Below are 27,399 nucleotides of genomic sequence, written 5' to 3'. Positions count from 1 at the left end.
CGCAGGAGAGAGGAAGCGCGCCCCGGCCCTGCTCTCCAGCCTTCGCCCGGGCGCCCGCAACAGCCTTCTCAGCCCCAGAGCACCTGTCCTCTGCCTCGGCCTCAGCTGAGCCCCCGCCTCTGGAGCACACACCACCTCTGCCGCCCAAGAAGTGCCCCAGCCCCGCGCCGGCGACCACCATGGCGGAGACCAACAACGAATGTAGCATCAAGGTGCTCTGCCGATTTCGGCCCCTGAACCAGGCCGAGATTCTGCGCGGAGACAAGTTCATCCCCATTTTCCAAGGGGACGACAGCGTCGTTATTGGGGTGAGTGCCGCCCCAGGAGGGAATTTCGGGGAGGAGGGGGTAGGGTGAATCCTCCCCTCGGCTGAGCCTTAGCCCCTGCCTATCGCTCTGCGCCCACTCCCCGCGGCTCATCCTCGGTCCTCTATCCTCTTCGCCGCAGCCCCTCCTCTCCGCTGCATCAGGATGGCTGGGTGTGGCCTGGCCAGGCTGACGGCCAAGTCTCCGCAGAGGGGGCTACTTCCCCGCGATCAGGGGACCCAAGTCCGCGTTGCTGCTCTCTGCAACGTCCCCACCCCTTAGAGCCAGTCCCGTGTTTTTCCGATGTTTTCCCTCTCCCCTAGAGAAAGCGCATCTTCCCTTTGTTATTGGCTCGAATCTCTACCCCCAACTCCCGGGAAGGGAGGAGGAAGACTAGTGGATGGATGGGCTGGATTGGAGGTGGGCAGTTCGGGGTCTCTGCGGAGGTATACATGAGGGTGGGCTCCAGGACCAAGCCCTCTGTCATCCCCTGAAGTAGTTACAGCCTGGAGTTGGGGGGAGGGAAGGGCTCTGATGAAGGGTTTTCTGAGAAAAAAATACATTGTGGCCACACCCAGTTTGGGGGGGAGTCTCTGGGGTCCTAAGGAAATAGCTGCCTTTCCCTCTGGGTTCAGCAGGAAGAGGATTTCAGACCCCCAACTCCCCCTAACAAATAAAAATAACCAAACCCTGAGATCCTAACAAGTACTTGCTTATTCATCCTTTCTCTTGATGATCCAATAAAAAGTGGCAAGCTACCTCTACCTCATCATGACAGCCTCTACCCCTAGAGGAGATCTCATTAAGAAGAACTAATATTTACTGTGTGCTTGTTACTCTACATATATTATTTAATCTTCAAAACAACGCTCTGAAATAGGTATTAATATTTCCATTTCACAGATGAGGAAGTTGAGGCCCAAAGAAGTTGAATGACTTTCTCAAGGTCACACTATTAATTCAGGGATCTGAACCTAAATCTGTGACTCCAAAGCTCATGTCTTTTTCTCTATATCACATTGCCTCCTCAGATTTCTTTTCTGGACCTTTATCTGGGGTGGCCCAAAAGGAATTCCTAACCCACCTCTCCTTTCCCAGGTTGGTAGGGACTATGAGGCTATGGGTGAAAGGATCTGGGGTCGAGTCCAGTAGGGCTTGAAGGGTGCTGGACCAGGGAACTGTGGCCAGTTTGAGAAGGGAGGGGCACGTATGAGGGCAGTCCTCAAGGTCAGGGGCGCTTGTTATGTATCCTTGATCCACAGTGCTTGGCACAAGGTGGGCTTGTTAAAGGAAGGAAGGAAAGAAGGGGAGGGAGCCTGGGCCTTCTTCATCAGTGAGCATGGGACTTTGAGTAAACATGCCTTAGGAAGAGACCTGCTTACAGGTTCTGTCCCCAAGGGCCCCAGTCTGCCACCATGCTGAGCTCTCACCGCACTGTGAACTCAGATGGGTGCGTTTGCCTTGTGTGTGTGTTTGCCACATAGAGAGAGCCCCTGTTTCTCTTTGCCTCAGGGCCCTTAGGCCTTGCAGTCTGGCCAGTCTGGCCAGGCTAACATCATGCCTGGATCAACCCTGGGGGACTCCCTTCTGTGTAGTCTGGATAGCCAGCCTTAGCTATGAGCATTGGAGCTTAAGGTCCCCCTGAGACACAAAGCCTGAGAAACAAGAGGGAGGAGCAAATCCACAAAAGGCTTCTACTTTTAAGCCTGGCTTCCTTGCTGGAGGTTTATCTGCTAAGTCTGAACCGACTCCTTCCAGCTCTCTGGGCTGTCCTGGTGTGGTGGGCATGGGGCATGGAGTGATGTTGGGAGGAGGAGGTGTGGTGTTGATCTGTCCAATTTGCTAGACAGGAGAGACACAGAGGAAGGTGAGGAGGGAGGAGAGATGAAGAGAGGCCCAGGCCCCCTGCCAACTCAGATTCTATCTTAGTTCCACAGCTGCTCCTTCCTTATCTGTTTCCCCTGATATTTGTAGGGCTCTACCTTTGTCTTGCTCTGTATCTTCCCTCGCCCTAGCCCTTTTTGTCAATCTCTCACTCCAAGATAAATGCTTCTAGGGGGCCATTTTGTCTCAGGCAGCATCATTGGAGTTTGCCGTCCCAGCCTTGCTATTCCTTCCTCATTCGGGAAGATGAGGGCTATAGGAGAAGTGAATTTGAGGAGACCCTTGAGGGTCCCAACAAGGGAAGGAAATCTCCTACCCTCTTTACTCTTTCCTCCTCTAGCTCCCTTTGGGGCCCAGTGTGTGAGAAACTGTCTGAGGAATTAATGGAGGCAGCTGCTTCAGGATGTCTGGGAAGGTGAGGGAAGAGGGGGGGTGGGAGAGGAAATCTCTCCAAACCCAGCCCCTGCTCCTTTCTCTAGCGGCTCTCCTCCCTGCCTCTGCGGCACTGCAGCTAGCTCTGGGTTTCAGAGTCCCTAATGTTCGTGTGCTTTCTCTGCTTGGCGGAGGGTAGGAGAATAAGCTGGAGAGACAGCTCTGCAAGCCTTATCCCTCTCTCACTCCCCTGACTTCTCCCAGGAATCTGGGGGATGGGGCTTAGGCAGAGTTAATGGCCTGAGTCATAGCAGAAGGGTGTCTGGGTCACTGTCTGTGTGCTGTGTACCTTGTTTTGCTCTTTGTGTCCCTCAGAATCCACTGTGACTTTTTCATTGGACCCATTTTTTTTTTTAAAGATTTTATTTATTTATTTATTTTCCCCCCAAAGCCCCAGTAGATAGTTGTATGTCATAGCTGCACATCCTTCTAGTTGATGTATGTGGGACGCGGCCTCAGCATGGCCGGAGCAGCGGTGCGTCGGTGCGCGCCCAGGATCCGAACCCGGGCCGCCAGCAGCGGAGCACGCACACTTAACCGCTAAGCCATGGGGCCGGCCCCATCATTGGACCCATTTTAGTGTTTCTCTGCCTTGGTCTTGGAGGGCAGAGTGTCTCAGTGCCTACTGTCTGGTCTTCTGCATCTGTACCAGACGTGGGAGGGATGACAGTGAGGAAACACACACGCACACACACACACACACAAACACACTTTCTCTCTCTCTCTCCTTCCTTCATTCAAGTATCCACTACATGCTACCTCCCTCAGGTCTCCCAATGTTAAGTGGGTTCTTAAGGAGACAAAAAACCAGGACCATGAAGTACCTCATTTGGAAAAGCTGGTTGGGACCTGCAGGATTATTGGAGCAGAGTCAGTATTGTTTGGGGCAGCTTGGGATTCCTTTGATATCTGAAGAGGGGGAGCAGGTCTCCTCTTAGCTTTGGGGGAGTCTCATAAAGGAAAATGGAGAGGGGAGGTATAACGCTCACTGTGGCCAGTGTCTCTGCAACATTACCATGGCAGCAATCCCCAGGGGTGTCACCATGGAAATCAGGCCTGATGCTCAGAAGTTCACCCTCCACCAAGTGCTTTACTGAGACTTGAAGGGTTTGGTCATCTTTGGACCCCTGACCTTAGGCTCTCCCATTAGCTTTAGTTAGCACACATGATGGAAAACTACAGAAAGTTCTGGGAGACATGAATGGACAAGGAGACAACAAGGAGGCTTGGCGTGGGTCAAAGGAGAGCAGAGAGCCCTGGGCTGCAGGGCTCTGAAGAGACGCTCTCCGGAGAAGGCTAGGAGGAGTGCATGAACAGCTGTGGGTGGGAGAGAGAGTGGGTCTCAGGGGCATTCCTCAGAGGTAGAGGGTCTCCCTGAGTGTTTCTAATTTAACGAGTCTTCTGGTCTCTGATGTTGCACGAGCTCACGGGGTCCTTGATAACCTGGAAGTAGAGATGGTGAGGGAGGCTCCTCAGAGAGGATGGGGGGCAGAATAGCATACTTCAGAAAATGGGGTTGAGGTTGGAAAAGGGGAGTGAGGAAGGGCTTTAGTTCTGTCTGGAAACATTTGCAGAAGTGCCCAAATGTAGGCGAGGGGAGGGAAACGCCGTGGAGGGGATCTGACGCAGTGCTGGCACTTCAGTTTTTGGATCACTTTGGCAGTGTGGGTCTGGAATCAGATTGCTTGGGTTTGAAACCATGCTCTACCATTTCTCAGCTGTGTGACTGTGGGCAAGCCACCTTACCTTTCTGAATCTGGAATAATAATAGTACCTACCTCCTAGGATTGCTGTGAGTGTTAAATGACATAATGCGTATAAACTGCTTAGCACAGTGACAAGCACATAATAAATGCCCGATAAGAGTTAGATGTGATTATTATTTTATATAAGCCATCTCCCCACAAGCTAGCCTTTGACCCAGTTGGGAAGTGGTTAACGTTTTCCCCTCTTACTGGTTGTTTCATCCAAACATTCAGGTCTCTTGTATCTTCTTGCTCTCTTCCTCCATCAATATCTGTGTTTACTCAACAACTATTTATGAAGAACATCCTATGGGCCAAGGACTGTATGGTGTTGGGAATTTAGAGGGAATCTCTGCCTTCAAGAAACCCTTGGTGTGCATGGTGATCCAGGCAGAGGCCTGGGAGGGGGCATCAGAAATGGCTTTTGCTAACTGTACATACATCCCTCAGGTTCTGATAAGAAACCCCACACAACATACTATAGTCTAACTCAAAGTAATTGTGTGTCATGAGAAACGTAAATAGTGGTGATGTTTCCCATGTGATTAGTCTAGAGGCAGAAAAAGTAGAAAACCGCTGGTCTAGTTATTGTCATAAAAAGATCTGACAAAATGAATTCATCCTGAGTATAATCAATAGAAAGTGAAAAGAAATTTACACTTTACACAGAATAAAAAATCTTAAGAAAAGAAATGAAGAACTAGACTTGGAATTTAAGGGTCCAGCCAAGAGTAGGGAAGTAGTAGCAGGACTTTCCAGAACGCCTGAAATTATAATCCATGTCGATAGCTTTTCCTGCTCACCAGATTACTAAGTGCACCCATTTTTAGCTCTTGGCTGTCTTTTATCCTCACAGTTCTGAGAGCGTCACCCTTCCTCCCTTTCTGGTCCCTTCCTTCTTCCCAGCCCAGGCTGAGGCAGAGGGGTTCCTTAGGCAGCAATTGCCTTCAGCACTTGGAGAGCGCCCTCCATGTTAATGCGTCCACAGCACCCTCTGGAATCCTATAACTGGGAGTGTTGGGGATAGAGAGAGAGAGAATGTGTGTGTGTGTGTGTGTGTGTGTGTGTGTTGGTGCCCATGTTCCTAGCAGGGAAGAAGGGGGGGCAAGATTGGCTCCAGAGTTATATTTAATCCCCTTTGGCTGTGTGCCTAGCTTCCAGAAGCATGAGTAGATATCATTGGTGGAGAAGAGGTGAGAGTCATTGGCCTGGATGGACATCTTTTGTTTGTTTCTGTTTCTTGGCCCCTGGATGGGAGAAACACTGAGGTAGATTACAGTTCAAGAATCAAGGTTCAATAAAATAATAAAATTAAAAGGGAAGAAAAAAAAAGAAAGATATTACCACTGAGGAGGAGAGGCATCAATGGCACTTTAAATCTGTTTATTTATTTATTTATTTATTTAATTTGTTTATTTTTTTGTGAGGAAGATCAGCCCTAAGCTAACATCTATGCCAATCCTCCTCTTTTTGCTGAGGAAGACCAGCCCTGAGCTAACATCTATTGCCAATCCTCCTCCTTTTTTTTTTTCTCTTTTCTCCCCAAAGCCCCAGTAGATAGTTGTATGTCATAGTTGCACATCCTTCTAGTTGCTGTATGTGGGATGCCGCCTCAGCATGGCTGGACAAGCGGTGCGTTGGTGCGCGCCCAGGATCCGAACCCAGGCTACCTGTAGCCCAGCATGCACACTTAACCGCTAAGCCACGGGGCTGAGCGCCACTTTAGATCTGTTTATTGTAACACTGTATGATTTTATTCTATGTAATAAGGATTTTATTCTTTGTAATGAAGTACAATGATGAACTATACAGATAAAAAGGATGAGAAATTCATAAAAGTACTATTAATAACCTATAAAGTGACTCAAACTTTAAAAAAAAAGAAGGTAGATTTTTCTTTAATAATATTAAAGGTAAGCTGATTACAACACTAATATATTTTAATTGTTGACAAAGTTAAAAACAAAGAAAAGCATACAGAAGAGGCTAAAAATCACTCAAAATCCCACCATCCCAAGAAAAATATTGTTAACAATTTGATATATTTGTTCCCAGTGGGTTTTTTCTGCATATATATATACATTAATTTTAATAAAAGCGTATCACAAACTATGTATTGTTTTGTAACTTACTTTTTAACTAACAAAAATTATATTTTACATCATTAAATATTTTACATAATTTTGTTTATATTTTTAAATGTTTAATTTAATTTTTGAATGTCTTACATGCATATGTGACAAAATTCAAATGATATAAGAAGGTATACAATGAAAAGTAAGCCTCCTTCCTACCCCTCTTTCCTAACAACCCAGTTCTCATATCAGAAAGAAACCTTATAACCAGTTTCTTATGGATCCTTCTAAAAACATACTATACATTTACAAGCAAAGATGTATATACATACATATACTTGTTTAAAAAACACAAATAGTGTACTATACATACTGTTCTTTACTTTGCTTTTTTTTTTTTCTTAATAATGAGTCTTGGAGATTCTTCCATATCAGTGCATAAAGATCTATCTCACTCTTTTTAACAACTATATAATTTGTTGTAAGGATATGCCATAATTTATTTAACCAGGTCCCTATTGATGGACACTTAGGGTTGTCCTAATCATTTGCTATTACAAACAATTGAATGACCTTGTATGTATTTTGCATATGTGCAGTGTGTCTATAGGATTCATTTTTAGAAGTAGAGGTCATAAGGTATATGCATTTAAAAATTTAAGCGCTAGTTCCAAATTGCCTTTCATAGAGTTGGCCCCAGTTTATATATGCCCTCAGCAGTGTGGTGCATCATCAGACTATTTTATTTTGGCCACTTTGATAGGTTACAATGGTATTTGGTAGTCTTAAGATTCATTTTTCTTATTAACAAAGAGATTGTGCATTAATTCATAGCCATTATAATATCATTTTATGATGTTATATTTTATGATAGCACTTATTAGGGTATAATTTACATACAGTGAGTGCACAAATCTTATACAAGCAGTTTGATGAATTTTATAACATATTTTGACCCCCGTGTAACCACTACCCAGATTGAGATCTAGAGCATTTCTGTTGTCCCTGAAAGCTCCCATGTGCCCCTTTCCTGTCAATATCACCCCCCAGGCAGCCACTATTTTGAGTTCTATCAGACAGATAAGTTTTATCCATTCTTAAACTTCATGTAAAGGAAATAATAAGGTATGTGCTCTTTGTGTTTGAGTTCTTTCACTTAACACGTTTTTGAGATTTATTCATGTTCTATTATGACATCATCTTAAAGAGCAGCAAAGAAAAAAATATATGTACATGCCATAATTTAATCAATTCCTTATGTTAACTGGTCCCCTAAATGTTACTCCTTTCAGTTTTCAATTTCTTGTTATTATAAGCAGTGTGATAATAAACATTCTGGTAGCTAAATATTTGCTACAAATACTTCCATGGTATGAATTCTTAGAAGCACAATATCTGGATGAATGGATATGTACAGTTCAAGGCTTTTGATTATGTATTTCTGAATTGTCCCCATAAAAGTTGTATGGATGTACTGTCCTACCACAGAAGAATGAGGGTGCTCATTTCAAGGAAATTATACCTCCTTGATCCCTCACCAACACTGGGTATAACAATTAAGTTTTTGTTTTCCAACTTGATAGGTGAAAAATGATGTTACCATTTTAGTTTCCTTTTCTTCGAAAATGTTGAACATCTTTATGTTTGTTGAACATTGGTATTTCTTCTTCTGTGGTTAGCACCTAGCTCTTGTCCATTTTTTTCTGTTTAGTTTTGTCTTTTTGTTAATAATTTATGAGAGTTCTTTATGTAGTAAGAGTATTAATATCTTTGTTTTAAAAACTTAAAATTTCCTATTTAAAAATTATGTATTTCCGTTTTATAAAAGTTTTATTTATTTTTTAGTGAGGAAGAGTGGCTCTGAGCTAACACCTGTTGCCAATCTTCCTCTTTTGCTTGAGGAAGATTTGCCCTAAACTAACAACTGTGCCAGTTTTCCTCTATTTTGTACGTGGGTTGCCGCCATGGCATGGCTTGATGAGCGGTGCGCCTGGGATCTGAACATGCGAACCGCAGGCTGCTGAAGTGGAGCATGCAAACTTAACCACTGCACCAGCAGGCTGGCCCCTAAAAGTTTTATATCTAAATCCAAAAGAACAAAAACTCCTAAAATCCCACTGTCCAAGGATAACCACTATTAATATGTTTTTCTAAGCGTATATGTAAATATACTATATATATATAATATATTTTTTTACAGAAATGGAATCATCCTTTACATACTTTTTTTATGTGTGTGTGAGGAAGATTAGCCCTGGGCTAACATCTGTTGCCAATCCTCCTCTTTTTGCTGAAGAAGATTGGCCCTGGGCTAACATCTGTGCCCATCTTCCTCTACTTTATATGGGACGCCGCCACAGCCTGGCTTGATAAGTGGTGCGTTGGTCCGTGCCCAGGATCTCACCCTGCAAATCCTGGGCTGCGGAAGCGGAGCGCACGAGTGCAAACTTAACCCCTACGCCACTGGGCTGGCCCCTTTTACATAGTTTTTTTTGTTTTTGTTTTTAAACTTCACACTATTTTAAAAACCGCCTTTTTGCTTAACAGTATTTTGTGCATGCCTTGTCATGTCATTACATATTTTTCTATAACATCATCTGTAATATTTCATTTTTTTCATTTAAAAGCAATATGTTGTCATCGTAAAACATTTGAATATCACAGGAAAAATGTAGTAGGTATAAGTTCCTGTCCTTGTGCTCTGCAGTGATAACCACCATTGACAGTTCTGTGTATGGTCTTTCACATCTTTTTCCTAAGGCTTTTCTAGCCATACTCTTTTTAAAAAATATAATCGCATTATGCACATTGTTTTTAATTTTTCGCTTAATCAATCTTGGACACATCAATATATGTAGACCAGTCTTGCTTATTGTAATGGGGGTAGAATATGGAGATGTTGTCACCAACATCTTCTTGATGGATGTTTGAATTGTTTCTGGTTTTTCTTTAATACAAACTGCTTTAATACAAGCATCCTTCCACACACATCTTTAAGAGCTCAAGCAGGTGTTATAAAATGAATTCCTAGCACTGGAATCACTAGTACAGAGTACAAACAGTATGGACATTTAAATATTTAATAGCATTATCCTCCAGAAGGGCTCTATCAGTTTACAGCACTCCCTTCATTGTAGAGAGCTCCTTCATAGCTTCTTTCTCTTTGTGGATTCTGTTTTGTGGGTTGCAGAGGCTTTCATCACAGAGAGACCAGAAAAATAGTTCAGGTAGATTTTTTCGGTAAGCCAGATTTTTCAAATATTTTAAATATTAAAAAAATAATATTTATTAGTTTTCCTTTATGCAAAGAAGTAAAAAGAAGGAAACAAAATAATACACAGTTGTCCCACTCTCTTTGACATAAAAAAATAAAAAATAGGGGCTGGCCCTGTGGCGTAACTTAAGTTCAGTGCACTCCGCTTCGGCAGCCCAGGTTCGCAAGTTCGGATCCCGGATGCAGGCCTACACCACTTGTCAGCCGTGCTGTGGCGGCGACCCTCATACAAAGTAGAGGAACACTGGCACAGGTGTTAGCTCAAGGCTAATCTTCCTCCACCAAAAAAAGAGGAGGATTGGCAACAGATATTAGCTCAGGGCGAATCTTCCTCAGCAAAAATAAATAAATAAACTTAAAGAAAATAATAATACTTGAACATGGTTTAAAAATGTAAACCATCCAGGATACAAGATGAAAAAGGAAAGCCTCTCTCCCAGTTTCTCTCCCCAAACTAACCACTGTTCATACTTTTGTATAATCCCTTCTAGAAAAAAATTCTCTATATATTGATGCAGTATTGTAAATATACCTAGAGCCACATCTCCAGCTCTAGCCAAGTTTTGTGACTTTCCTTAATTAGTTAAAATGTGTCTCCCAAACTCTGGTGTCCATAGACCTAGAGGTTTACATTTCAAATGGATAGAGATGGGCTCTGTATTAAAACAATTCGACAACTAAGTCATAGTCTCTTTATACTGACTGGCAGGAAAACATGTCTAAGAAATTTGTCACCTATGATAGAGAACAAGCATAGTCTGATTTAATCTCACCAGAGATCTTCCCTTTAATATGATTAGATATCAAATATATTCTTTGTTTGGCTCCCTGGGTTGCAGATATGTTATATCTTTAGCTTTCTTATCAGTACACTTGATTTACAACATATTCACTGAATTAAACAAAGTACTTGCAGGTCTGAGTGTTTTGCTTCACCGTTTCTGTTTACTTAAAGCTGATTCCTTAAAGGGAGACCCATATTTCTGATTTCATATATTCCTTTCACAATGAGAGAGCTTGTGTTAATGTTTCCATAAGAGCTCAGCTTCTCGGTAGATGTATATTTCATTTACACAATAGGGAGCATACTGTACATATGTCCCTAACTTTGCATCTTTCACTTAATATGTCTTGAAGATCTTTTCATGTCAGGCATATGGATCTATTGAGGAAGATATTTTTAAACTGAGGGGTAGATTTTTAAAGCTAATGAATTGTTCTTCACCCTCCACAGCCTGTGGCCCTGTTGTCTTTGCCCATTTGGTTTCCCAGGAAGGGGGTCGGGGTGGTAGACTGCTAAGTCATCACACCAAGGCTGAGATCCCCTCAGGCAGTCCCACCGTGTGACACTCCTCAGTGACCCTCTCTACCCCGTGGACACGATTCCTGGTGTCAGTGCTAAATTTCGCTTCTCTGTCTCTGGGTGCCCTCGCCCCATAATCGTCCATATAGACAGAGGGTTGAAGAACGGGTGCCTTCTCAGGCTGATGGAAGAGGACTGTGGTGTTTTTCCTCCCTCACGCCCTGCCTACTGATGTCTGACGTCTTTTATTTCCACTCCAGGGGAAGCCGTATGTCTTTGACCGTGTATTCCCCCCAAACACGACTCAGGAGCAAGTTTATCATGCGTGTGCCATGCAGATTGTCAAAGGTAACGGGTGTATTCTTAGAGTGTGTTCTCTCAGGCTCCTCATCCCTACACCACTTCTCTCCACCAGTGCTCTTGCTTCACCATCTCTTCCAGATGTCCTTGCTGGCTACAATGGCACCATTTTTGCTTATGGACAGACATCCTCAGGGAAAACACATACTATGGAGGTGAGGGTTCTGACTTCTATGGGGGGTGAGGAGTTGGGGGTGATAATGGGAGGCCAGGGAATCTCAGTAGGGGAGGATCTAGGAATCAAGGGTTGCCTGGTCCAGAGGAAGAACTGAGGGGCAATATTATTGTGGAAGTTTAATGGAATCCCTTCTGCCAGCTGCAGTTTACCTCCTTTCCACTACTCCAGTTTTCTTCTTTTGATCTGTAAAAGCAGCAGCAGTACAAGTCCAAAAGTCTACTCAGTTCTCTCCTTCCACTAAGAGGTAGATGTGGAGTGACCACCTCCTACCTTAGCATGTTCTTCTTATCAACTGTTACTTGGTGTGCACCTCATACTCTGAGTTGTCCATTCTTCCTGCACTCCCGCCTCATTCTGGAATACCTTACTCCCCAGGGAAAGCTGCATGACCCCCAGCTGATGGGTATCATTCCTCGCATTGCCCGAGACATCTTCAACCATATCTACTCCATGGACGAGAACCTTGAGTTCCACATCAAGGTGATGAGGGCATGACCGCTGGGCATCCTCAGATGGGCCTGGAAGGGGAAGATCTAGTAGGAACCCACTGAGATCCTGGGCACCCCAACTTATTCTCCTCGCCCGGTTGCCTCAGTTCTTCTCTGCCAAGATATTCTCTTCTGCTCTTTCCCTCCCACTCCCACCATTTGAGTGTTCCCATTAGCTTGAGATCCCTGTATCAGATTTAAGACAGGCCCTCTTCACGTCCTATTCCTCCTTTCTCCCCAACCAGGTTTCTTACTTTGAGATTTACCTGGACAAAATTCGTGACCTTCTGGATGGTGAGTGAAGTTTAACCCCAGTGGGTGGGTGGCGGGGGGAGGAAGGCAAGGAAAAGAGATCACATTGCTCTTGGGATCAGTCCTGTTTGGCAAGAGATGCAGAGGGCACACACATTCATACCCATGTCCCTTGCCTCCACTCACCAAGAATTTCCAAAAACCAAAAAGGTCAGAAGATGAGCTTAGATGCCCAGGCCTTCACAGAAACAGCCTGAGATGAGCTGGACCCCAGGGGCTGGCATCCTGGAGGAGGAGAGACTGAGTTTTCAGGGCACGACGGAGGTTTAGCATCACAGGGAGTCTTCTTCCCTTCTGCACATAGAAGAACCCACCATCCGAGCAGACTGCAGGGGGCGGGGGCTGGGAAGCTAGGGGTGGAAGAGCTGGCCTTGCTCACCCTGCCTTGTCTTCATTCAGTGACCAAAACAAATCTGTCTGTGCACGAGGACAAGAACCGGGTGCCGTTTGTCAAGGTGAGAGTGGGGATGGAGGCACTCAGGTGGGGCCAGTGTACTAGGAGTGTCGGTTTGAGAGGAGAATAAACCAGTGACCCAGAAGTTGGAGGGTGGATATTCTGGAGCAGTGAGATGGGTAAGAGGCTGGGGAGAGTCTGAGGCTTGGGACAGACACTGTCTTGAAAGGTCATTTGGTCACCATGCAGGTAATTTATTTATTTATTTTAATCTTCTTTGTGTGTGTGAGGAAGATCAGCCCTGAGCTGACATCCATGCTAATCCTCCTCTTTTTGCTGAGGAAGACCAGCTCTGAGCTAACATCTATTGCCAATCCTCCTCCTTTTGTTTTTTTCTTTTTTCCCCCAAAGCCCCAGTAGATAGTTGTATGTCATAGTTGCACATCCTTCTAGTTGCTGTATGTGGGACACGGCCTCAGCATGGCTGGAGAAGCGGTGCGTCGGTGCGCGCCCGGGATCCGAACCCGGGCCGCCAGTAGTGGAGCGCGCGCGCTTAACCGCTAAGCCACGGGGCTGGCCCGCCGTGCAGGTAATTTAATTTGCAGGTCAAAGTTTATGGGTCACCGTCCATTTGTCCCCTGCAGGGTTGTACTGAACGCTTTGTGTCCAGCCCCGAAGAGATTTTAGATGTGATTGACGAGGGGAAATCGAATCGTCATGTGGCTGTCACCAGTGAGTGGGGGTATAAGGGGCTCTTGAGTCAGGGGTCTGCCTCTCCTCTGTGCCCTCTGGGGCTGAGGGACTTGGAAGTGAGCAAGCGAAGACTGTGTCCTCCAGAGGAGGAGGGATGCTTGTCTGTGCGACCCTGCAGCCTGGGAGCTGTAGTGGCAGGGCTGGTCCTGGCGGGCACCCTCTCTCAGTGGGTGGGGGTGGCAGACAGTGGAAGCCGAGGGCTGAGGGGTTGGCACAGAGACTGTTTCTCCCTTGCTCCTACAGACATGAATGAACACAGCTCTCGAAGCCACAGCATCTTCCTCATCAACATCAAGCAGGAGAATATGGAGACTGAGCAGAAGCTCAGTGGGAAGCTGTACCTAGTGGACCTGGCAGGGAGCGAGAAGGTGGGGGTCTTGTGGGGGAGGGGTGGGTAGGGAAGGAAGCCTTGGGGAGTGGCCTTTTGTAAAATCAAGATAACTTTTTTATTGAGTATAATTCCCATACCATAATGTTCACCATTTTATTTTATGTTTTTATAATTTTATTTATTTATTTATTTTTTCCCCCAAAGCCCCAGTAGATAGTTGTATGTCGTAGCTGCACATCCTTCTAGTTGCTGTATGTGGGACACGGCCTCAGCATGGCCCGAGAAGCCGCGCCTCGGTGCGTGCCTGGGATACGAACCCCGGCCGCCAGCAGCGGAGCATGTGCACTTAACCGCTAAGCCATGGGGCCGGCCCAAGTTCACCATTTTAAAGTGTACAACTCAGTGGTTTTTAGCGTGTTTGCAAGATTGTGCAGTTATCACCACTAATTCCAGAACATTTTCACCACCTGTTAACAGTTGCTCCCTATTCCCCCTCCCCCATGCCCTGGCAACCATTAATCTACTTTCTGATTCTATGGATTTGCGTTTTCTGGACATTTCATATAAATGCAATTGTATAATATGTGGGTGGGGGGTGGCCTTTGGCAAGAGAGTTTCGGGGGACAGAGGAAGGGCCTTCTCTGTCCTCTTTCCCTGTCTCCTTCCCTCCTTGGACTGAGCCCCCTACGTGGAGAAGAGGTGGTGAGAGCCCTCTCCCTCTGCAGCTGCTCATGACACACTGGTCCCTTAATGCTCTGGTAGGTCAGCAAGACGGGAGCAGAGGGCGCCGTGCTGGACGAGGCAAAGAATATCAACAAGTCCCTGTCAGCCTTGGGGAATGTGATCTCTGCGCTGGCCGAGGGCACTGTGAGTGTTCCCTGGGTACCCTCACCCCTCTAGCTCCACCACATCTCTGCCTTCTCCTGATGCCCCCATCTAAGCATGCCCAATTCCTGCTTGCTCGATCCCTAGTCAGCACCACTCTCCTTTCTGATTCTCCTGTTGAATTCATTTTTCTTTTCTTTTCTTTTTTTTTTTAAAGATTTTATTTATTTATTTTTTCCCCCCAAAGCCCCAGTAGATAGTTGTATGTCATAGCTGCACAACCTTCTAGTTGCTGTATGTGAGACACAGCCTCAGCGTGGCCAGAGAAGCGATGAGTCTGTGCGCACCCGGGATCCGAACCCCGGGCCGCCAGCAGTGGAGCGCACGCACTTAACCGCTAAGCCACGGGGCCGGCCCCAGAATTCATTTTTCTGATTCACGGTCTCCCTCCTCCCCCAGAAAACCTACGTTCCATATCGTGACAGCAAAATGACGCGGATTCTCCAGGACTCCTTGGGAGGAAACTGCCGGACAACTATGTTCATCTGCTGCTCGCCATCCAGCTTCAACGACGCGGAGACCAAGTCCACCCTGATGTTCGGGCAGCGGTCAGTGGCAGGGTCCCCGGCTCCCTGCCCCAGCCCCTGCCGCTCTCTCCCCTCAGCATCACGGAAGCCTTACTGTAGGTCTCATCTCGCTCTTCTCCTCACCCAGGGCAAAGACCATTAAGAACACTGCCTCAGTGAATCTAGAGTTGACTGCTGAGCAGTGGAAGAAGAAATATGAGAAGGAAAAGGAGAAGACAAAGGCTCAGAAGGAGACGATTGCAAAGCTGGAGGCTGAGCTGAGCCGGTGGCGCAATGGTTAGAGAGGTTTCCTGTGGGCGTGGGAGGCAGTGGAGGAGGAGGAGGCTGAGGGAGCCAGAGAGGGCCCTGTCTGCGGTGGTGTTCAAGGGCAGGCTGATCTCCAGTGGGGGCTGTGTTTCTGGAGGAGTGCAGGAAAGCAGTCATGAGGGAAAGGGAGAGGGGGCTGACTACCCTTATCCCACCCCCAAAAAAGGTTGAAGGTCCACTTGGCAAGGGGGATGGAGGCCTGGAGGTCTTGGTGTTAAGAAGTGCGGGATGGGCCGGCCCGTGGCTTAGCGGTTAGGTGCGCGCGCTCTGCTGCTGGTGGCCGGGGTTCGGATCCCCGGTGCGCACCGACGCACTGCTTCTCTGACCATGCTGAGGCCGTGTCCCACATACAGCAACTAGAAGGATGTGCAGCTATGACATACAACTATCTACTGGGGCTTTGGGCGAAAAAAAAAAATAAATAAAATTATAAAAAAAAAAAGAAGTGCGGGAGGAAGGGCTCGTGGGTGCAGCTTTCTTTTCTCCCATCCCTCACCTTGTCTGCCCCTTTGCCAGGAGAGAACGTGCCTGAGACTGAGCGCCTGGCTGGGGAGGACGCAGCCCTGGGAGCCGAGCTCTGTGAGGAGACACCTGTGAACGACAACTCATCCATCGTGGTGCGCATTGCACCCGAGGAGCGGCAGAAATACGAGGAAGAGATCCGCCGCCTCTACAAGCAGCTTGACGACAAGGTGAGGACAGTCAGGCAGGACACAGAGGTGAGCCCAGTGGGATGAAAAGTGAGGGATTAAAGAATTAGCTTATACTGCCTTTTTCTGATTTTAAAAGGGATAAATGCTCATTATTGAAAATGTGGAAGATAAATAAAAATATATAGAAGAAGGGACCGGCAAGGTGGCATAGTGGTTAAGTTCACGCACTCGGCTTCAGTGACCCGGGGTTCACGGGTTTGGATCCCAGGCATGGACCTACACATGGCTCATCAAGCCATGCTATGGCAGCATCCCACATACAAAATAGAGGAAGACTGGCACAGATGTTAGCTCAGGGACAATCTTCCTCAAGCAAAAAGAAGAAGATTGGCAACAGATGTTAGCTCAGGGCAATCTTCCTCACAAAAAAAAATAAAATAGAAGAAAATTTGAATCATCATTCATCCCACCGTTCAGAAATAACACTATTAACATTTTACTTTTCTCCCTGCATATACCATGCAGTTGAGATACACTGTATGGGTAAATCTTATTTTTTTCATTCTGCATTATATAATGAACAATTTCCCATTTCGTTAACAATTCTTCATAAAAATGTTTTTAAATAGCTGCCTAACGGTCCACTTATCAAAATGTATTTAACTATTTATTTATTACTGGGCTTCTAGGTTTGTGGTTTTAGTCATCTGTTTTTGCTATTGTACAGAACTCTGAGAAGACTGTCTTTGCCTCCTGTGCATAGAGCTTTGCTTTTGAGTGATGTGATTAGAATGGAGCACTAGCATGGGATTTCTAGGTTAAAGCTTCTGAACAGTTAAACGCTTTTGCTGTGTACTGTCAAGGTTTTACCTACTTCCAGGAAAAAAGGAATTTAACAGTGAGGGCAGGAGTCTAGGAAAGAAGCTGAGGAAAAGACTGCTTTCTAGGATGTAGGGTTTTTCTAACCTAAAGCCTAAACCATCTGGATTTTTATCAGGATCCTCCCTCTACTCCCAACCCTGTAAGTGCAGACTGGAAGGAGCAGCTTCCCTTCACTCCATCTTTCCTTCTTGCCTCCAACAGGATGATGAGATCAACCAGCAGAGCCAGCTCATAGAGAAGCTCAAGCAGCAAATGCTGGACCAGGAAGAGGTAACAGGGAGGAAGGCAGGACACGAGAGGAGAGGGGTGTGTGCTCACCCCTCTAAGGCAGAAAAAAGACCTTTTCACAATCAGATGGAAGAAAGGGCATTCTGCTTAGGGGTTAGTCACCCCCTAACACTCTAGAAGTCTGGGGACCTCATTGGGGCTTTGCCCAAAGCACAGATTTTGGAGTCCAGGTGCTTCTTCACTCTGTGGCCTTATTTCTAAGAAGCCTAAAGCCCACTTCCTCTTGCCTCTTGCTTTGGCCCTGCCTCTCTCCTAGAGCTGTGCCTGGGTGGGGGGCTCGGCTTCCCCAGACCAAGGGGCTGTAGAAGTCACTGGCAGCAGACTCCCTCACATGCCTCGCCTCTCCCTTGAAGCTGCTGGTGTCCACCAGAGGAGACAATGAGAAGGTCCAGCGGGAGCTGAGCCACCTGCAGTCGGAGAATGACGCCGCGAAGGATGAGGTGAAGGAAGTGCTGCAGGCCCTGGAGGAGCTGGCCGTGAACTATGACCAGAAGTCCCAGGAGGTGGAGGAAAAGAGCCAGCAGAACCAGCTTCTTGTGGATGAGCTGTCTCAGAAGGTGGTGAGTGGTCCACGAGCTCCCTGGCCTCAGAACATCCTACACATCCAAAGGGACCTCTGCTTCCTGCCAAGGCTGCGTCACATTTGCCCCTCGGCACTGCTGTTCTGTGTGTTGTGAGACCCTCCCCGACCCTGTCACTGCATTGCTCTCTGGACCCCTCTCTCTTCCAGACCCTTCTGCAGGGCCTGTGTTCTCCTTGTAGCAGCCGTCAGGGTCATGCATGATGGGAGAGCCTCTGCCTGGGCTGGGAAGGGGAGTAGGAAGGTGCCACTGGGATGACCTGAGGGCTGTCCCCAGGCCACCATGCTGTCACTGGAGTCTGAGTTGCAGCGGCTACAGGAGGTCAGTGGACACCAGCGAAAGCGAATTGCTGAGGTGCTGAACGGGCTGATGAAGGACCTGAGTGAGTTCAGTGTCATCGTGGGCAACGGGGAGATTAAGCTGGTGAGTAGAGCAAGAGGCAGCAGTCTTGTGCAGGGCATTCTGGTTCTGGGCACTGGTGGGAGAGGCAAGGTGGGCCAATCCAGGCCCTCAGGGATACTGAGAAAGGCGGGCCAAAGATCCGGGAAACACACCCTCAAACTAGACACAGGAAAACAAGTAGTGGTTTGCGTAGAGTCAACTGAAAATACACATTCTCAAGGGTGCTGGATAAAGAAGCAGTGGAGATGTGCTTATGGCAGGATTTAGAGATGGGGCACAGAGGTAGGAATGGGAATGACAGATGCAAATCTGTGGCAGTGACAGTGACCCATTGGGGTGATCAAGCAGAACAGTTTGATTACGAAAGAAAATCATATTGCTTTATAATGTAGAAGAGGGTGTCTGTTGGAACTGGATCTTTAAGTGCAGATAGAGGAATTGAGTGTGAATGTCAGGTGACAGAGAGCTGCTAAAAGTTGTTCTGAAAACATCTGTCCCACCTGAGTCACTGTGTATGTGGCTGTGTGTGGGGATAGGCAGAGTGGAAGGGAATGGTAAGAGGCTTCCTCGCAGCAGAGAAGCACCTCTCCCCTCCTGTGCCCCCCACAGCCAGTGGAGATTAGCGGGGCCATCGAGGAGGAGTTCACCGTGGCCCGACTCTACATCAGTAAAATCAAATCAGAAGTCAAGTCTGTGGTCAAGCGGTGCCGGCAGCTGGAGAACCTCCAGGTTGAATGTCATCGCAAGATGGAAGTGACTGGGCGGGAGCTCTCGTCCTGCCAGCTCCTCATCTCCCAGGTGAGTGCCGGGGTGGAGAGCCTTTGGGGGCCAGGAGAGAAAGAGGGCAACTCTGTGGGTACGGATAAAACTCTTAGTACCCATGTTTATGTCAAGGGCCTAGGGTCAACTGAAGTCAAAGACTGAAGAGCTTGAGGTAGCAGGGGAGGGTCCAGGCCAGAGAAGTGAAGGTTCAGGGGGCTCCTGGCCTCTGAGCCCAGAGGGTCTAAAGGAAGGCTCTCCAGGGGAATGGCCCCCAACCCTGCATCCGCATGAAAGGCACAGCAGGAGGGGAGGGCTGGGAGGAAAGCTGGGGTTTACAGAGGTCTATGCTGCCCAGGGTGGTGTCCTTTGCTCCAATCATCTTCTTCCTCTCACCAACCCTTCCCCCACCAGCACGAGGCCAAGATCCGCTCGCTTACAGAATACATGCAGAGTGTGGAGCTAAAGAAGCGGCACCTGGAAGAGTCCTATGACTCCCTGAGTGATGAGCTGGCCAAGCTCCAGGCCCAGGGTGAGGCCTTCGAAACCTCCAGCCCACCCATCCTGGGCTCCGAGATCCCTGAGGGGGCGGGGAGGGAAAGTGACAAATGTCAGAGAAATGGCCGGACGGCACAAGCACCCAAAGTTTCAGACTGAAATCACGGGGGCAGCTCACAGGCCGTTTAGCGAGCCTTTGCATGGAGCTTATTTTACATGAACTACAAACCCTCCGTTGTTCTCTGTCCCTGCTACATCAAATTGGACTGTCCAGACCCAGAAGAACACCCCTGTGGGCCCTCTGGGTAGATGTCCCCTGCCCTGCCTGGAGCTCTGATCACAATGTGAAGCTCTGGAGGAGGAAGATGTGACGTACGCCATCTTCCTTTCTTTCCCTCAGAAACTGTGAATGAAGTGACCCTGAAGGACAAGGAGCCAGACACACAAGATGCAGACGAAGTGAAGGCGAGTAGGGAAGGTGGGGGGACGACTCGGGCCTGGCAGGGCTGTGCTGGCCTCCCCGAGCTGGTGTCTGGGAGTCTGGCTCTGATCTTGGGGTAGCTTGTTTGCAGAAGGCGTTGGAGCTGCAGATGGAGAATCACCGGGAGGCGCATCACCGGCAGCTGGCTCGGCTCCGGGACGAGATCAATGAGAAGCAGAAAACCATTGATGAGCTCAAAGAGTAAGAGTTCCCAAGGGCAGCTCCACACTCCACCCGGTCCTCTTGCCTTACTGTGCTCACTCAAATGCTCCCTCTTGGCCCCGGATCCTGTTCTTGAACTTGCATGTGTCATTCGTCCAATAATGACACAACTTTGCAGCCCAACTCCAGGTATAAGGAGTAAGGACTAGTCCCAATCCTGAGGCTCTATGATTAGATAGCTCAGGGTCCTTCCTTGGTCGTGGAAACACCGCCTGAGTCTGCCTCTGATTCTGAAGGTAGATGCTTCAGTCCTGACTGGACTCACTCATACAAGAAGGAAAATGTTTGAAGAGATGCTCTTCCCTTTCCCGTCATGAACATCTTTGTGTTCTCTCCATACCTCCATGCCCTCCATAGCCTGAATCAGAAGCTCCAGCTGGAGCTAGAGAAGCTTCAGGCTGATTACGAGAAGCTGAAGAACGAAGAGCATGAGAAGAGCACCAAACTCCAGGAGCTGACGTGAGTCCACGGCCATGGGGCTCAGACGCTACTCAGACTCGCCTGCAGAGGCAGCACGCACCGTAGATGTGAACATGGGGACCACAGGAAGCAAGGCCTCAGAAGAATAATTTGATGGGTGGGAGGAAAAAAAAAGACTTTCAGCAATGACCTCTGTTGAATATTAGCTAACATGGAAAGATGTTTGTGATGTTCTTTTAAGTGTGAAAAGCAGGTTACAAAACAGTATGAATGATCTGTTCCCACAAAATTTATGTGAGATGTATGTGCATCGCAGAAAGAGTCTAGAATGATGGACCACCAGAGTGTTAACGGTGGTTTGATCTGTAAGTAGTAGGATCATCGGCTTTTTGTGAAACTCGTCTTCCTCAACCTTTTTTTTTTTTCTAATTTCTGCACAATGAACATGGGTAACTTGTATGACAAATAATAATAAAATATAGATCAAAGGAATGGAGGAAGGAGGAGAGACGGGGGAAGAGTAGTCCTGAGGGGTTCTTCTGTTTCCTTCTTCCTCCAGATTTCTGTACGAGCGACACGAGCAGTCCAAGCAGGACCTCAAGGGTCTGGAGGAGACAGTTGTAAGTGGTTTCCCTCTGTGCCAAGTTGACAGGGTTGGGGGGTTCCTTTCTTCCCTCCGATTTCTTCCTAACCCCACCCCTGCCATTCTGCAAAGTCAGTCTGTGGCACAATCCGGACACATCTTTTCCTAGAGGATGAGTGACTCACTTGACTAGATAGACTGAAGGTTCCGGTAATTTCGGAGCTAGAAAGTTGAACTGGTATTTCGCTACCCCGATTATTCATCATTCTTTCCAGGCCCGGGAACTCCAGACCCTCCACAACCTTCGCAAACTGTTCGTTCAAGACGTCACGACTCGAGTCAAGAAAGTGAGTGCCATCCTCGAGGTCTTCCCAGCCCCCATGTTCTCCTCCTGTCCTCAGGTTTCTCCAACCCCTTGGTGTCCAGTGGGGCTGGCTTGGCCCGGTCTGGGTGGGACCTGTTTGGTCATGGGATGGCCACGTCTTTTCCCTGTCTCCAATCAGAGTGCAGAAATGGAGCCCGAGGACAGTGGGGGGATTCACTCCCAAAAGCAGAAGATTTCCTTTCTTGAGAACAACCTGGAACAGCTTACAAAGGTTCACAAACAGGTGAGAGCAGGGGAAGGAGTGAAGGGAACTTCAGGCCCGTTGCCTAGGATCCTCAAATCCTCGGAGGCCCGTGGATTTAGGAAAATCTCCTCGCATGTTCTCCTTACTTTTCCTACTAATCCCTTCTTTATACCACGTTGGGTTCCACTTTGACCTTGTTCTTTGTTCCATGCCTGTTCTCCCTTCTCAAAGCTCCCAACCTGCTTCTGCTCAGAGTGAAATTCCCTAGGCCTATGGTGTTGGAGGGAGAGGCTGAAACTGAGGGAGGTGGCAGAGGCCTGGGGCTGTAACTATACACGAGGAATACTGGCCAGATTTAGCCGGAGGCAGGAAGCAGTGAGACAAGAAGTCAGGGAAGCTGGGCTTTCTCTTCTGGAGGGAACTCTATCTGCCTAGGCCTGGGGCAGGTGTGCAGAGAAATTAAATGATGGCCTCCAGGTGGCCTCACCAGCCCCAGCCGGGGCCAGTCAGAACTCTGTGTATTAAGTTGCTGCCTCTCTGTCCCCCTCCTTGCTGCTGCGGTTCCTTAGGTGGATGACTGGGTTTCAAAGGTATGGGGTGGGGAGCTTAGAAGGGGCAGTCCGAAGGAGTCAGGACAGGAAATGTTTGGTGCCCACAGAGCGGAAGCACCCTCGCTAGTGCCAGATATCTGAGTCTTGAAGAAGGGCAACAATCTGTCAACTGGCTCTTTCAACTGATTCATAAAATGAACCCCAATCTATACTTCATTCCCTTCCTTTCAAATCCACTTTCAAATTTGATTTAAACTCACATTCTCACTAAACTAGAGCTTAAATTTCTTTCCTCCCAGTGCAATGCCCAGCATGTATTGTAACTACTTCGTACATATTTTTTTTCCTTTCTTTTAATAATGAAAAAAAATCCCAGAACTGTGGCCCAGTGATAGTCTGCAGGGTTTATTTATGTCATTTGAGCCAGCAGAGGGCTTTACTACCATCTTTTTCCCTTTGCTTGTTATAAAACAGTGTAACCGTGTAGCAACATTACAGAAAAAGTTGAAAGGCAGGGTAGAAACATTTGTAATCAGTTCTGCCATTCTGTTTTCATTTGTGTGTTCACTTTCCTTGTCTGTCCAAATGTGTCAAATTATGTTGTTTTTTCCCCAATTGTTTTTATTGTAGTAAAATACACATAAGATTTACTACCTTAACAATTTTTAAGTGTACAGTTCAGTGGTATTAAATATATTCATAATGTTGTGCAACCATCACCGCCACCCATCCCCATGACTCTCTTCATCTTGTAAAACTGAAACTCTGTCCCCATTAAACAATAACTCCTCACTCCCCCTCCCCCAGCCCTTGGCAACCACCAGTCTACTTTCTGTTTCCATGATTTTGACCCCTCTAAGGACTTCATATAAGTGGAATCATACAGGAATTGTCCACACGTGACTGGCTTATTTCACTTAGCACAGTGTCCTCCAGGTTCATCCACGTTGTGGCACATGGCAGGAAACCTCAGGCTGCTTCCTTGTCCCTCACTGAAGCCTCTGCCTCTGCTCTAAGTCCCAGAGACCAAAACTACTCACCTACAGGATAGAGGACTCCTTATAATCACCCACCTCAGCAGACACAAGACTAGAAAGGAAAACAAAAGAGATGTAGAAATTTCTCAGTTACCAGAATCTTAAATAGCCAGGGCTACAGCCCTATTACAAATTAAGCTAAGCTATTGTCATAGCAAAACATAGTTTATAATCTGTAGATTGTCCAAAATTAAAGGGGCACGCACATGTTTTTAGCTCTGCCCCTTCCTCCCAGTGGTCCCCACGACGCCAGTTTACCCGATATCTTCCAAGGCCGCTCCTTCAGCAATCTGTAGTGTCCCCAGTTGGGTGTGAAACCCTGTGAAAAGATCAGGAAGTTTTGCCTGGCCACTCGAGCTTAATTTAAATGGGGGAGGGACAGCCCAGGAAATCCTTGAATGTGAAGGTAATGAGCACAAATGTTTGTGAGACTTCAAACATTTTCTTTCCTTCCGTGTGTATGTGTTTGGGTTGGGGGGAGGGGGACTCCTGTATTCCAGCTTCTGCTCCTGCTCTGCACTGCACCTAACCTGCACTCAACGCCATATCCACCCCCACCCTGCTACTGTGCTCTTGCTGCCCCGCCCTGTGCATGCCAGGGTGAGCCACCTCTGGGTGAGGGGTGCCTCATCCCCATGGTTGCCCTAGGGCTGTTGGTCTGGCACAGCTGTGAGATATTGTGGGGGTGGGGTGTCTAGGCCACGAGGAGACTGGGACAGGACGCTGTCACCAAAGTTCTGGGCTACGGTGGGCACATTTTGCTGCCCAGAAAATGATGTAACTTTTTAATGCCTGACCACCGTTTGCTCAGGGAGAAGGAAAGAACCGGCTAACAGTGCATTACGTAAAGGGAATGAGGCCTTTCAAGGAAACAGTGTGGTCTCCATCTTCTCTGACTTGGTTTTTCTTTATTCTGTCTCCCACCCGCACCCCGCACTCCACGGCTGGCTCTCTCTTGGGTCACTGCCTTTCTTTCGGCCTCTTCCCTTGGGCTCACCCCACAGCTGGTACGTGACAATGCAGATCTGCGTTGTGAGCTTCCTAAATTGGAAAAACGACTTAGGGCTACGGCTGAGAGAGTTAAGGCCCTGGAGGGTGCACTGAAGGAGGCCAAGGAGGGCGCCATGAAGGACAAGCGGCGGTACCAGCAGGAGGTGGACCGCATCAAGGAGGCCGTTCGGTACAAGAGCTCCGGCAAGCGCGGCCATTCCGCCCAGATTGGTGAGTGGGGAGTGGATGGCAGTAGGCCAGTGGGATTACCCCCCGGGGAAATTCAGCAGATTCCTAAGTGTCAAGCAACTAGATTATTGCTTCTTACTCTACCCCTCCCCCCAGCCTCACCCCCAAAAAGTATAAAAGTAAATTCTCTTATAGGCAACTCAGTTTCAACTCCCGCTAAGTGACCTCAGGGACCAGGGCACTGCAGGGTGACAAATAGCCTCCTCACGGTCATTCTTCTTCCTTTACCATAGCCAAGCCCGTCCGGCCTGGCCACTACCCAGCGACTTCACCCACCAACCCCTATGGCACCCGGAGCCCTGAGTGCATCAGTTACACCAACAGCCTCTTCCAGAACTACCAGAATCTGTACCTGCAGGCCGCACCTAGCTCCACCTCAGACATGTAGTGAGTGACCACAGGCCTGGGCTAGAGTCCCAGCCCAAGGCTTTCTACACCCTATAAGGCATAAGGTTAGGTCAGTTATTGGGTGAGACTTAATTCTTTTCCTAAGTGGCTTATTTCTAATCCTTCTTGACTTCACACCTGCAATTAGAAGGTGGGCTTCTGCCCTCCCAGCCTGCGGCCATGTTTGTGGTCCTTTGGGGATGGGAGGGGTGTATGGCAACAGCCTTGAGGTGGAGTGTATTCGTGGTCCTCAGAATAGTGGAGGCTGGGTGCCAGAGGCTGCATCTCTCTCCTCTGCTCCATCCAGCTTTGCAAACTCCTGTACCAGCAGTGGGGCCACGTCTTCTGGCGGCCCCTTGGCTTCCTACCAGAAGGCAAACATGGACAACGGTGAGTGAAAAAGATGGGTAACCAGCTTTTGGGATCCCCAGGGCAAGTTGAAAAGTATAAAAAAGTAAGTGGCCCTGTACCTGTAAGTTTGAACCCTGCCCATCCCTTCAGGATCTTGGGCTCTGAGGAGTGGACGCCTCCTATTGCTGTTCCTGTCCCCTCCCTCCCCCTCTTTCCCCTCCTCCTCTCCTTCCTGAGGGCTCAGGGAGGCTTTTTCTCAAACAAAAGAATGATGCGGCTTGAGGTAGTTAAAGATAAAGTGCCACAGACCTAGATGGCAGTGATGCTCCAGAGTCTTCCTTTTCCTCTCAGCGATTAGGATGAGAGAGGGTTTGGGGAGACTGTTTCTAATGCCCAATCTCCTTTTTTCTCTTCTAACCCTGTGTCCTCCACGATGATCTCTTCAGGAAATGCCACAGATATCAATGACAATAGGTACACCTGTCCCCACTGCTCTTGGGTTCTCTGGGTGGGACCAGCAGAAATGATTAAATTTCCCCCATGCCCTACATAGAGGTTCCCCGGAGCCTGCAGGGAAGGAGGAGGAAATGAGGACCATTCTTGCTGGCACAGTGTTGGTCCAGAGATGCACTCATTCCCCTGCCTCGTGCAGAACACCATCCCCTCCTCCATCCTATCTGGCTTCTCCTCATTCCAGTTATGGGGGCTGGACTTCTGGTGACCTGGGTTTCTCTGCTAGCTTTGAGAACTTGGTGACCTTGGGCAAGTCAGCTCCATCTCTCTGGCCTTGATTGTCCCTGTATTCCCGGAAAACCCGAATGGTCCTCGCCCCTCGTTATCTCCCAGGGAGGCTCTGAGAGCCAAGTGACTGAATGCTTTCATGATTGTGCTGGGTCTCTTCTTCCAGGAGTGACCTGCCATGCGGCTATGAGGCTGAGGACCAGGCCAAGCTTTTCCCTCTCCACCAAGAGACGGCGGCCAGCTAATCGCCACGTGGACTGCCGCATACCTGCACTTTCAGGTAGCTTCAGGCCGCTTCCTCTGACCAGCTTCAGGTTGCCTCCTTTCTTGCCCTCAGGCTCTTTGTTTCTCCTGCTTTTTAAAAATCACCTCAAAACTTTCACTATCTAGCTGTCTCTCAACTCCTGCTTTCCTCTCCTAGGGGCAACATCCATGCTGCCCCATGTGCTCTGGACACTGACCTCCCCTCCCCACTGATGCTTTCCCTTGGGCCATAGTAGTAACCACAGTACTGCCTCTCTGCCACTAGGGGTCACTGCCACATGTTAAAAGAAGTGAGCCAGGGTGGTGTCCCTCTAGAGCCACACACAGGTCACAGGATGCAGTAGATGTTAGGAGAACTTGGGAGATCATCTCAACCCTCCCTCAGCCTCCATCTTAAAATAATTTTGGATGGATAGGTATTTTCTGAACTAAGACATCTCTAGTGAAGGAGATGTTTGATTTACTCCTGCACCTGTGTCCTGTACTCCTCATATCTATGTCACCAGTAAGCTTTAGGAGGTGCCCCGGGAAGTCTAACCTTTTGTCTCTCCAGCTGCGGTGTCAGCACTCCCCTTCCGTCTTGCTCAGTGGAGGTAGAAGCAGCTGTGTCCCCGCTCCAAACCCCGCTTCTCCAGCTCTGTCCCCAGGTCCTCTCCTCTAGCAGCTCAGGCACCTTCCAGTTCTTGTGTGTCACCAGGCTTCTCGCCATGGTGGCTTTACGGCCTAGAACTGGGCACTGGGATCCTGTTTTATTGTCCACTTTGGGGCCCTGGAGAGCTAGAAACAAGAGAACATGGCCAGTCTCTTACTGGGTGGCATCCAAGCCGAGCCCTCTCCAGGGGTTTTCCAGAATAGTAGGCCGGGTGCACACAGGCAGACAGCATGAGAGGCGAAGAAGTCGGAAAGGGGAAGGAGGGGTTAGGGAAGGTCTGGGGTGAG

General features: G+C 48.0%; 1 protein-coding gene across 1 annotated transcript; it reads left to right on the top strand.

The window, feature by feature from the left end:
• On the top strand, positions 1-27,399 carry KIF5A (kinesin family member 5A). The gene is made up of 28 exons (XM_058557809.1): positions 1-308; positions 11,279-11,366; positions 11,460-11,533; positions 11,932-12,036; positions 12,290-12,338; positions 12,756-12,811; positions 13,395-13,482; positions 13,747-13,871; positions 14,597-14,701; positions 15,119-15,267; positions 15,374-15,522; positions 16,069-16,244; positions 17,289-17,357; positions 17,729-17,935; positions 18,233-18,379; positions 18,968-19,156; positions 19,532-19,649; positions 20,016-20,080; positions 20,188-20,297; positions 20,676-20,777; positions 21,298-21,358; positions 21,597-21,668; positions 21,825-21,929; positions 24,483-24,699; positions 24,951-25,104; positions 25,412-25,494; positions 25,902-25,929; positions 26,363-27,399. Exons 1-28 carry the CDS (start codon positions 180-182, stop codon positions 26,439-26,441), a joined length of 3,099 nt encoding a protein of 1,032 aa, XP_058413792.1. The 5' UTR covers positions 1-179; the 3' UTR covers positions 26,442-27,399.

Source organism: Diceros bicornis, chromosome 17 (assembly GCF_020826845.1).
Source record: "Diceros bicornis minor isolate mBicDic1 chromosome 17, mDicBic1.mat.cur, whole genome shotgun sequence".
NCBI lineage: Eukaryota > Metazoa > Chordata > Mammalia > Perissodactyla > Rhinocerotidae > Diceros > Diceros bicornis.
The sequence above is the reverse complement of the archived record's forward strand: the minus strand, read 5'-3'. Positions and strand labels throughout refer to the sequence as shown.